Source organism: Cynocephalus volans, chromosome 7 (genome assembly GCF_027409185.1).
Source record: "Cynocephalus volans isolate mCynVol1 chromosome 7, mCynVol1.pri, whole genome shotgun sequence".
NCBI lineage: Eukaryota > Metazoa > Chordata > Mammalia > Dermoptera > Cynocephalidae > Cynocephalus > Cynocephalus volans.
The window spans coordinates 100,397,366-100,410,470 of NC_084466.1; the positions used below are offsets into that span (position 1 = coordinate 100,397,366).

At 40.8% G+C, this 13,105-nt stretch overlaps 1 protein-coding gene across 2 annotated transcripts in view; it reads right to left on the minus strand.

Moving 5' to 3' along the window:
* TET1 (tet methylcytosine dioxygenase 1) overlaps positions 1-13,105 on the minus strand; it is a 102,454-nt gene that overhangs the window by 73,148 nt on the left and 16,201 nt on the right. For both annotated transcript variants that reach the window (XM_063102762.1, XM_063102761.1), the window contains exon 2: positions 5,620-5,673. In XM_063102762.1, the coding sequence (XP_062958832.1) occupies positions 5,620-5,673 (54 nt within the window). The remainder of the gene's footprint in view (positions 1-5,619; positions 5,674-13,105) is intronic.

Consider the following 13,105-nt stretch of genomic DNA (forward strand, 5'->3'; position numbering starts at 1 on the left):
AATAATTCTCAAAGATATCAAGTAAGTTTCCCTACATGATGTTTTCTCCCCAATCTGGGCACTTTTTGTATGTTTCCTTCAAAGCATTTACCACAGTTTGTAATTTATTCATTGTCTTTCATTTTCAGTCTGCCTTTCCTCAGCAGCGTTTCATTCCCTTGAGGGCAGGAATCAAATTGGTCTTTTATACCACTGTGGCTCCAGCATTTAGTACGTGTTTAAAACATATTTACTCAATGTTAATAATAATGTTATTCAGAAAGAAACAAGTACTGAGTGTTTAATACGTGCTAGGCAATGGTACTAAATATTTTGAATGTCACTATGTCATGCAAATCAAAGCCATGCATGAAGGTGATTCATTTCTTATTTGGTTTTCATTTTAAAACACAGCTTGGGCTGGCCAGTGAGCTCAGTCATTTAAAGTGCAGTGTTGTTAACTCTGCGGTCAAGGGTTCGGATCCCCAGACCAGCCAGCCACACTAGAAATAAAGAAATAATAAATAAATAAATAAAACATGGCTAAAAAAGACATAGAAGTATATAGCTATACACAAGTGTCCTTCCTCCTAGTGAGATACAGGCCTCGTGCCCCCCACCACCAGCACCACCACCTGCTCTCCTGCATCAGCATCATCAGGGAAGAAAGTAAACAGTGAGATGCGAGCAGCCAGTGCAGGACCTAGCAGGAAGACTTAGTTTTCATTTTTTCTTCTCTCAATCAACCTCTATAGACAGTTTTCTGGCTTAATATCCACTGACATTTCTTTTTTCTTTTTTCTTTTAAAGATGACTGGTAAAGCGATCTTAACCCTTGATTTGGTGTTGTCAGCACCACGCTCTCCCAAGTGAGCTAACCGGCCATCCCTATATAGGATCCGAACCCATGGCCTTGGTGTTATCAGCACCACACTCTCCCGAGTGAGCCATGGCCCAGCCCTCCACTGACATTTCTTTATATTTGTTCACCCAGTTCTTCCAAATACTACTTGATGATATTTCATAACCAAATAGTTAGAGAATGTCCCTTAGCAGCCAAGAAAGAGAATCTAATTACAGAATATATCAATGTGTCCCCTTCTTAAGAATGCTCACACTTCATAGTTTGAAATGATTCTATGTTTACAGATGAATTGCAAAAATATATAAAGTTCTTATACACTGTCTTTATCCAGCCTCACCTAATGTTACCATCTTATGTAATCACAGATTTAGGTCTGGGCTAACGAAAATGGATGCAAAATTAAAATGGGGTAAGATATCTCAAGTCGGGCTGACCCCGTGGCTCACTCGGGAGAGTGCAGCGCTGGGAGTGCAGCAGGGCTGGGAGCGCCGAGGCCACAGGTTCAGATCCTATATAGGGATGGCCGCTGCACTCACTGGCTGAGAGCATGCGAGCGACACCAAGCCAAGGGTTACAATCCCCTTACCGGTCACACACACAAAAAAGATATCTCAAGTCTATTAAATAAAATTAAATCTAAAATAATAACTTTAAACTAAAAAGTTAAATTAAGTCAAGAATATGGAAATCCCTGGTAAGGGGATCTGGACCCTTGACCATGGTGTGATAACACTGTGCTCTAATCAACTGAGCACCAGCCTCTGGTACAGTTTTTGACCCTACCGCACTGCTCCTGTGGTCACTAGTGATGCCACATATGTTTTGTGTGCACTTTCAGGTCTGCACTCCACCTTCTATACCCTCTTATGTGCCCTAAGAGGCCAACCAGGATGTAGTTCATCAGAGGGCTCCTTTTCTATCTTTCTTCCCATTGAGATCAACCAACGAAAGCAGCAGGAGACTGAAGGGCAGGGTATTTATCACCTCTCCTCTCCCTGCTCCCCAACTCCTTATAGAAGCATCCCAGGCTGGCTGGTTAGCTCAGATGGTTAGAGGATGGTGCTGATAACACCCAGGTCCCAGGTGTCATCCATGTAACAGCCAGTTACCAAAAAAAAAAAAAAAAATCCCTTTACCAAAGGCTACAACAAAAAGCCCCTGCTCCCTGCATCTAGCTACAGCTACTGTACCTGAGATCCTGCTCCCACCCCCTTGCCCCTTCAGGTCTAGGAATAGTAATAACCTTCCTTTGCCCTGGGCTCCTTTGCCATCCCTAGTTTTTTCCTTTACCCTGCCCACACCTTGTAAAATAATCCCTTTATTAAGTTCTGCTCAAACCCCTAATTGACTGTGTCATCTGATTTTCTCCAGGGACAATGACTGACAATATAAACAAATTAATATTACCTTAAAATTGACTTTCTCTAAGGGAACATATCCTCCTACTCACGGCCCCCCGGCCCCCGCCCTGGCCATAAAGTGGAGATTATTTACATCAACATTTCTTTCAAGAGGAATTTCTTCCTGTCTTTCTTTGGTGCCTGGCCAGTCCAGGGAACTGAAACCTCGACCTTGGTGTTACAAGGCTGTGCTCTAACCAACTGAGCTAAGTGGCCAGCCTCCAAGAGGAATTTCAAATCATGTCACTTACAAGCCCATGTTCACATCATCTGCTGAAACTAATCCACAGTCAAGGAAATTCTTATGTTTCCAATGATAGCACAGGTAACAAGCAGCCAGCTATATGTGAAAACAACTCTAGTAATCACCAGCAGGGCTTGAGCGGGAAGCTGATGCTGTGCTATCCCCCACCCCCTACAACGTTTGATGCCTATTTTGGCCATTAGAGTGCTTTGGACAGAAACTGTCATTTCAGCTAGAGAAAGACTCTCTAGTCAGGGATTTGAGATCACTATTTATAGTTTTAAATTTAGAAGTACACTAGAATAAAGATAGATATCAATATAGATAATAGTTTTGTTTTGTTTTTTAAGAGGAGAGGTGCAAGACATAGCAGGCAACAGGCCCAAGACTGGATTCAGTAGTTACCAGGTTCAGAGTAGGATGGAACAAGTCTCAAATTCAACACCCAATTTCCTTAATCAAGGTCTTTGTCTATCCCACTACATCCTAATAGATGATGAAGATGAAAAGTCAGTCACCATACCTGCAGCACCCACCCTAAAGAGACCCAGGAGATTTGAAGACCTAAGAAGCCAAAGTCAGGGCCAGCCCTTGGCTCACTTGGGAGAGTGTGGTGCGGATAACACCAAGGCCCTGGGTTCGGATCCCTATATAGGGATGGCCAGTTAGCTCACTTGGCAGAGCATGGTGCTGACAACACCAAGTCAAGGGTTAAGATCCCCTTACCAGTCATCTATTAAAAAAAAAAGAAGCCAAAGTCAGAGGAAGCAGACTAGATCTCCAGCACAATGCCAAATGGCAAAGACAGAGAATAACAAAAAAAGAGCAAACTGTAAATTTCCTCCCCCATCCCGAGTAGCATCCAGCTGGAACGTTCAGGCACTCACCCACAAAACTTTAAACTGAGAATCGTACTCGTCTTTCATCCTTCCTCCCAATGCACAGATTTCATTTTAATTTAATGACTCCTTTAGGGTTATATAATATTCTACATTTGCTTTAGCTGAATTTTACACTCATCAAGCTAAAATCTCAAAGTTTTTCACATTTCTACTGTACAGATAAACAGTATTAAGAAAAGAAAAAATTATATCTAAGAAAAATTTTAAAAATCATTTAAAAATGCCAACATCAGGGCCGAGCCCATGGCGCACTCGGGAGAGTGCGGCGCTGGGAGTGCAGCGATGCTCCCGCCGCGGGTTCGGATCCTATATAGGAATGGCCAGTGCACTCACTGGCTGAGTGCCGGTCATGAAAAAGACAAAAAAGATAAAAATAAAAAATAAAAATAAAAATGCCAACATCAGAAAAAAATTTTATTTCTTCCAGAGCATTTCTCTACTCTTGTACACCAATCACTAACTATACAGGGAAGTGAGCAACAATTCAGTTCTGCTTGCTGTGACAGATGAAATTCAGCTACCCAAAGGCACTTACTTTTAAAAAAAAAAAAGGGGGTCCACTGCCATGATTCCCAAAAGCAACCATGGTATAATTACTTCTGAAATCTATTTCAGGTGACAGGACACCCACAGACTAACAAAATAAACATAGAATTAAATAACACTCCCAAAGCCCAATTCTATTCCCTAGCAAAGGCAGCAGATTTAGTATCGGGCTTAGTCTATATCTGTTTCTACATGTTTCTCCTACCCCTTACCTCCAAAATTGAGAGCCATTTGTAACAGCAGACTAAAACTATTTCTCACTATAAGAATATAAGACAAAATGCCTAACATGGCTATACCCAACATAGAAGGTGCAGAAAGAGATTAGGAAATACAAGTAGAGATTTTAATGATATACTTCTATAGTTGGGGGAGGGGAATGGAATAAAAGGGGGTGGATGGATCAATATGAAGAAGAAAAACAAAAGAAGGTTTAATTTACCTTGAAAATAATCACTATTTTATTTGTTTAAGCCCAGTGAGAATTTGTGCCAATAAATTTCATTCATTTCACAGTGCCTAGCATATTACTGACTGTGTGGTAAATATGAAATAAATACTTGTTGGTTGATGAAAAATGTACAAGGCAATGCTGTGCACACACAGGAAACAGAAACTCGAGGTGGTCAGGCAAATTAGAAAGCAATGCAAGGTTTGGTTCTCCTTGTCAACATTTTCAAGTTATACAACTGGGGAAACAAATGAGATCAAATTCTGCCACATTCGTAGTTCAACATGTTGCTCCTCTTTGGGCACTAAAACTTTATTTGCAAAAGAAGAGTTAAAATTAGGTTAAAATATTTTAAATTAAATATACTCAATATAATTTTAAAGACCAGCCATTTTATTGCTTAATATTTCTTCTTGAATTAAAAATCTTGCTTGCTAAGGTAGCTCACATTTTTTAATAGCAATAAGGCACTTGAAATGTTAAACACATAAGCACCTATTTGCTAGACTAAAGCTAGCCTTGAACTTTTAGTGATGCCATATGCTTTTAAATTAACCTGTCTAACCCTACTGTACAAAGCTCATGACACAGATTGTTAGCTTATAACTGAATTAGGTTACTAATGAATACTCATTTTATATAGGCAAACTACAGAAAATAAAGAAAACATGCATATTCCTACAGTACTATGAACACCAAAATTAAAGATGATATAATGAGAATTTGGGATTAAACAATTATAATTCATCTGTAAGATCTCAATGACTTACATATTTTAAGTTGACCTAAAATCTCTAAGGACCTTTTTCTTTGGGGGAAAAAAAATCACACATTTTAAGACAGTATTTAATGGAAGGTCTTTTAAAATCACAATGGATCATAGCTGTCAACTTGAAATAGTGCCCTTCTCCTAAAGAGCTTAAGTTTACACACTGCAGATGCTACAAAGGGAGCTATAAGGAAAAACAAATTTTATTCACAACATTCTGCATATAAACTTTTCCTTCTGCAGACTTGTGTGAATTGAAAATAAAGGATGCTAATATGCACATTATGCAGCACATCAAAAAAGAAAAAAAAGAGAAAACACTTTAGTTGAGTAAAAATTCATTTATATACTGAAAATCTGGAAGAATTCATATCCACTGTACTCCAAATTTACCCCCAAGTGACAGAAAAATACTGTATGAAATGGAAAAAAATTAAATATTATTTAATCAACAGCTGATTACCTTTAAAACTTTGGGCTTCTTTTCCCTCTGGGGCCTCTTGTTTTCTTTTATAACCTAAAAAAAATCAAATTGCAAAATGAGCCTCCATTTAAGAAAAAAATTATCTCCCACTCCCCCAAATTTTTTGGTTATTTCTCTGTAAAACTACTTATACCATTTACAATCATCAACATGTTTGCTAGGCAGAACCTAAAGAGCTTATGTAAAATGTATACTTTAAAAGTCACTGAAAAAAATTTTTGTATAAAGATGAAGAAGGGAAATACCCTTTTTTCCCCTTAAAGTCTGTCTTAATTAGCCTCTGCATTCTTCACAGCGAAGCCCACGAGGTAGCCATCTTGCTTGCTTCTGCAGAGGAAGCCTCTACAGTGGAACAGTTCTGCAAACTGCTTTTTGGTATTATTATCATGGTGTTTAAAGGCAGCCCTGGCCTGCCAGCACTGTAGACGTGCTGGGCATGCCTTTTGCAAAAACAGCCCCACAAAGAGTGCAGCCAATGGCAATGCAGAGCTTAGCAACTCCAAAGTGATCTTCTCAGCCTAGCCCTTCCTAGACAAAGGATCTCCTGTGCGGCTCTGCTCTCACCACAGGACACAGGCAGCCACAAGCTGCGACATGGAGTTCGCTGCAGAGGATCTGGTCGCGCCGAAATCACAGGAGGCTTCCGCAAAAACAATGCACACAAATCCCCCAGGTCGCCACCATTGGATCGATGGCGGAGTCTCCCTGATTAGTAACCTCTGGGTGGCTCAGAGGGCAGGTCTGCGTGGGGGAGGGGTGTACTGCTCTTTCTCCAATGTACAGGAGATATAACTGAGCCTAGGGGGGCATTTGGGCTTGCTGACACTCTGGAAGGTATTGTGCATTTTTACTTTATAAGGCAAGGCTAAATATTGGCGATATTTAAGGCAGGGAGGTTATGTGAGGACAGTGCAGGCTCAGCTGCTGGGCTGCGTGTCTCATTCCTCGGGAACCACACCTCTCTGCAACGGGCGGCTTGCCCAGAAACACAGCAATTTGATTTCTGTCAATAAATGTCCAATGACAAAGGCAGATTAAAAAATGACAATAAAGCTACTTGAAAGGAAAAGGACGGGATGAGGACAGGCAGAGAGAGAGGACCTTTCAAAATACACTTGCCACTCTGAATGGCTAGAGAATCTCCCCTCTTGCTCTGGACATTTCTGAAGTTCTTCATTTCCCGGAGAAATCCCTGCCCTACCAGAAGGCAGACTCAGACTTGTACTTTTGGGACAAAAAGACACCATTGGCTCCTCTCTTTCCCAAGATCATCCACTGTCACTGAGCATCTCTCCACAGAGCTGCCAAGCAGGTCCCCACGTGAAGCCCGTCTGCACACCAACCTAGCGGTCAGACAGAGCCACCCACTTCCCTGGGACCGGGACCTGAGCCAGGAGTGGAACAAGCCACCATCTGCCCCCACACACCTGGACTGCCCCCAAAACCAGTGGGCGGTAGGCGCTGGGAGAGCTGGCACCATGGTTGGCACCTGCCAGACACTGGGAAAGGCGGAACCAGGAGTCTCCTTCCCGTTAGCCCCCTGGCGTTGCAACAGCGGCAGCAGCGGGAGGACCAGGGCAGCTGCTGCAAGCTGGCTGGTCTCAAGGTCACTGCCAAAATGCAGTGCAGAGGTTGGTCACAGTCCCATCACAGCCACCTTGACAGCTGCACATTCTTCACATCTTGGGAAGACAGCCTCAGCTCCAGCCTCTCAGGGCCAAAGTTTCAGCAACACATTTAGGGATTGGCAAGACAGCCTCCCTGGGTGCTCAGCCAAAGATGGGTTTTCCACTTGCAGTTGGATTCAGAACAGATTCCCACAACCAGAAATCGGGAGCAGAGCAAGGGCCGGAAGGCCTGCATTGCATCACGGTGGATTCCATGCCTTTTGGTTTGCCACAAAAGCATGCTTTCCTTGTGGGGATGGGAAGTTCAGCACGCATTGCTTTCCCACTTTTAAACTACCTCTCCCCCATCCACCTCCCAAATTTTGAACAAATTCGTGTAAGAGTTGGTGTTCTCAACTCTTCCTTAAACACTTGTAGAAAAACCGATGGATTCTAACCTAACCACATCCACCAGTGCAATGTCAAAGCACCCTAAGCCCACAGTATCTCTAAGAAGATCTCTGTGGGAAATGAAGCAACCATGAAACGGGTAGAAAAACAGGATCAAATACAATCGGGTTTGAAAATGCATACAGGTGGCTGGCCAGTTAGCTCAGCTCATTAGAGTGTAGTGCCGATGACACCAGGGTCCAGGGTTTGATCACTGTACTGGCCAGCCACCAAAAAAAGAAAAGAAAATGGACACAAAACTTTTATATCTCTTTTTTCTTTATGCTTTTGGTGATTTTTTTTTATTGTGGTAAAATATACATAGCTTAAAATTTACCACTTTAACTATTTTTAAGTGTACGATACAGTGGCATTAAGTATGTTCCTAAAGTGCACCTATCACCTCTCTCCCTTTCTAGAACTTTTTCATCCTCCCAAACAGAAACTCTGCACCCATTCAACAACAACTCCTGGTTCACCTTCTCCCAGTCCCTGCTAACTTCTGCTCTACTTTCTGTCCCTATGAAATTGACTACTCTAGGTACCTCATACAAGTGGAATCATACAGTATTTATCCTTTTGAGGCTAGTTTACCTCACTTAGCATAACGTTTTCAAGGTCCATCCATGTCGTAGGATGTATCACAGTTTCATTTCTTTTTAAGGCTAAAGAATATTCCTTTGTGTATGTATAACACATTTTGTTTGTTTGTTCATCTGTTATCAAGTATTTGGGTTGTTCCTACCCTTTGGCTATTGTGAATAATGCTGCTATGAATATTAGTGTACAAGTACCTATCTCAGTTGCTGCTTTCAATTAGTTTGAGAGTATACTTAGGAGTGGAATTGCTGGATCATATAAGTCTACGTTTAACTTTTTGAGGAACTGTCAAACTGTTTTTCACAGCAGGTTCAACATTTATATTCCCATCAGCCATGCACACAAGGGTATCCCGACATTTTTTTTTCCTTGGCAACCTAAGCAAACATCGAAGGTCCACGTGCACTGTTGTGTAAAATTAGTTAATAAATAAAGCCAAAGCTCATCCCAGTTAGATATGAGAGTTAATGAAGGTGACTAGAGCTAACGTTAACTACAAATATGAAACAGATGCTGCACCATGAAGATCTGTACTTGTTTGAACACAGACTAGATTGGTATCCTCCATTGGTTGTGACCATCCATTCCAATTCCTACACTGAACGATTTGATGGCCTTATCTCAGGGTTTAGGTGACAGTGAGTTTTGACAGAGAGAATAATCAGAAATTACTAACAGAGGGCCGAGGGCCAGCCCGTGGCTCACTCAGGAGAGTGAGGTGCTGATGACACCAAGGCCACAGGTTTGGATCCCTATATAGGGATGGCTGGTTGGCTCACTTGGGAGAGCGTGGTGCTGACAACACCAAGTCAAGGGTTAAGATCCCCTTACCGGTCATCTTCAAAAAAAAAAAAAAGGAAATTACTAACAGAGAAATTGGAAGCCAGTCAAGGGAGCCATTTCCACTCTCTTATTCAGGGTGAAGTGCATACAACTAGATCCTGTTAAAAGATCAGAAACTAAGAAAACCTTTGGTGTTAGCCATAGTTATTCAGAACTTGTTTTTGTCACTTACATCTATTTGCTTTTCCCACAAGGAATCATGACTATTAAATTGCACGAATAGGTATGTAATTTTGTAATAACTCAAGTGTGTAAGGTTTTTTCATATATTACAAAATAAGTATTACAAAATGAGATCTCTTTTCTCTTAAAAAATCACAGGATTACAGAACTAATGAGAACATTACATAAAACTTAGTCTAACTACCATATTTCACAGGTAAACTGAAGACCAAAGAGGTAAAATTACTTAATCAAGTTACACAGCAAGTTAGAAATTGACTTGAGCCTACTTTTAACCATGTACACTGCTCTCTCTACAACTCCTCATTTTCAATACCCAACGATATACAGTTGTAAATATACTGAAATAACCCGAAAGGAAATGTCTTCAAAAACACACAGTTTCACTTGTAGAAGAAGAACAGCTCAGATTTCTAAAAGATTGGTATTTTAAATCAACATTACACTAAGGATGTAAGCATGTTCTGTGCCCTCGGAGCTAAATTTATGAATAATTTCAAAATTCTACTTTTCCTTCTAGGTGTAAGCAATTCTGCGTCTACAAGTAACTAGATGCACATACTCTGCCTAGACTGAAACAACAGTAGCCTACTAGGAGTCTCCTTCCAAATTAATCTCAGGAGTAATCCACCTTTCCTCAAGATTGACGTCACGGAAGCACAATACCCTTCCAATAACTGCTATACTCCTTCTCTCATGAAACCCTTCTATATTTTTCATTTTACATTACTTTTGGGGGCAACAGCCTTTGCAGTAATGTCTGGATAAAGATGTTCTCAAGTACTATCTTTTAGAAACTTCCAATCAATAAGAATAAAGAAAGGATGTCTCATACCTTTCACAATCCTATCAGATTTTAAAAATCAGTACGGTTTTTTTCCTGCATGACACAGGGACCTGAAAGACCAGCACTAGAGAATCTTCCTGGGTGACTGGGTTGAGCAATTGTCTGTAGGTGGCTGATCCCCTAGGACAGAGTTTCCCTGGCTCCCCTCCCCCCACCTCCTTCCCCGAGGCTAACTGTAGCCCTTTCTCCTTCCACAGAGTCAGGTCTACCTGTATCCACCGCAATCCCTGGAGCAGTCCTGCTTACTGCTGTTAAAAATTGCTGCTCTTCAGTGACAAGAATTAAGGGACAAGTGAGTGAATAATCTTTAACAGTTACCAACCAAGAAATCATAGACATGGAGGTGAAAGAGACTGACAGAGAAGAAGAATGGGGCTAAAATATCACCTCTCCCCAATTTCTTAACTCTCCTTAGTACTAACTAGAAATAGGCAAAACAACGTCCTCTATTAGTGTCCAGATCCATAATTTGGACAGAAAAATCCAATAATACCATCTATGGGTTTTTTGTTGAAACAAAGAAATCAAGGGGGAAGCTTCTATTTAGAACAATTTCCCCTTTAGTAGATGATATATTAACTTTGCTTCTTATTGCTAGTCTGTCCTGTTTATTTTGTAATCAATAATTTTTTTTGAAAGGAAGTTCTGTACCTTCAGGATCCTTCTCTATGTCATTCATGCTAGACAACTGACTCAAGATAACATTTTCCCCTCAGTTTTTAGATAATCTAACTACTAGTCAAGTCTAATAGCAAAATCAAACAAATTTATTTTTTCACTGAGAACCTCAAAGCATTTTACACACACATACATACACACAAACACAACTTCTGAGAAAAGTCAGACAGGGATCTCCTAAGTTTAGCAAAATCAAACTTAAGGTTATTGAACAACCTTAAAAGATCCCACATCCAGAAATGTTCTCTTTAAAATGTATTAATTCATTTTTTACAATGATATTCTCCATTTAATAACCATTCCCCCTTAAAACAATGTAATAAATGTTGGGCACCTCCGTTATGCAGACACGGCGCTTAGGCATGCAAGGAGGGGGAGGAATATCATTCTTGCCTCCCCCACAACCTACCATCTCATGAAAGAAACAAATAAATAAACATTCATGATGCAGGATAGAATGGAGATGAATCTGGGAAGCTATGCAAAGACAGAGAAGGTTTTCCCACTGAAACCTAAGGATGGGCGGGCAGGAGTGGGTGAGATATAGAAGGAGGGAAGAAAGGTGCATGCCCCAGCAGATGGCAACAACACGTGCAAGGAACTGGGAGCACCGTGACTGCTGAAAGCTACACTCCAGTGTGTCTGTGAAGGGGCAGTGGGGAGATGGGCATGTAATTAGATGTGCTACCACTTGGGTAATCGGGCTGGCCATTGAGCACGGATACGAAGAGATGCCATCAGCCTTTGGTTCTCTACCATTCCAGTTTGATTTTGTTTTGGGGGCTTTTTTGGTGGCTGTCTGGAATTCGAACCCATGACTTTGGTGTTATAAGGCTCACTCTAACCAACTGAGCTACCCAGCCAGCCCCTCCACCATTCCAGTTTGAATGTGCTTTTTGTTCTATTTCTCAATTTTCCAAAATTGGTCCTTTGAAAAGCCAACACTGATGCTCTAGTTAAGTTGATCATCACCAATATCATCTACTTTTCAAGGGAAGAACAAGGAGAGGTTATTGGTTGATCCTAGCCTTGTCTTAGGCTGGAAAACACCCTTGTATAACCGAGTCTCCTAATCAGACAAAAGAATTATTTGGAGAATGGGTGTACGTAAGATTTTTTTGTTGTTGACATGTGATGAGTTATTCGGGAAGGGTTAACTTCTTTAGTTTTTGAACTCATTTACTAGAAGCCCACACCATCTACAGAGAAGCAAGGTTTGTCTGGCCAGAAATGAGTTACTCTCTCAGCTGGACAGCCCTGTACTGTACAGATGCTTCTGATGTTTTGTTTGTTTGTTTGTTTTCTAAAAGATGACCGGTAAGGGGATCCTAACCCTTGACTTGGTGGTATCAGCACCACGCTCTCCCAAGTGAGCTAACCGGCCATCCCTATATGGGATCCGAACCCGTAGCCTTGGTGTTATCAGCACCACACTCTCCCGAGTGAGCCACGGTCTGGGCCTGGTTTCAGATGTTTTGAAGGAAAGTGTTATTATTTCTTCCTGGCCTGTCCAACTTAAAATACTATCTCACACAAAATCAACATGTCCTTGATGGGATCTAAATCCCAATGATGCTATTAACTATGAGACCATGATCAAATAGACTCAGGTAGACTCAGTGAAGGACAGTGCTGACATTAGGGCTAAATGCAATAAAGGAAATAAAAAGAATGGGGTATGGCATCTGACTTCCAGTTGGTGCAATTGCAGCAATGAAGAAACATGCCTGTCACTAATTTTTAAAACTACGTACAAATAAGCAATCAAAATGTATTTATTGTAAATATTAGAGATGTTCACAGCACACTATATTTTGAGACACAAGAAACCTCTCCTAGATAATTCTAGTATTAAACAAGATTGCTGCTAGACGTGGGACATGCTAACTCCATACTAATTCCACCAGACCATCATAACATAATCTTACATCTATAAATTTAAAAAGAGTATGAAACTTATACTTCCAGTGATAAAGGAATCGATAATTTGAAACAACCCTCCTGCTGAAGACAATTAGAAAAGCTGGATAAAATATACAACGATCTGCTTCAAGGTGTAGGAGAGTAAAAAATTACCATGATAGTAAAGAGTTACCAGACCATGACTCAGAGAGAAATGAAATCCAGGGAGAGTAAAAATATTTTAAGTAAAGATAAAAACAGAGAGAAAGAACTAAAAAGACAGTTAAAGAAAATCTTTGATGTGATTCATGTTAAAAAATTTTGTATGTTTGTAAAATAAACCTATGAGATTCTA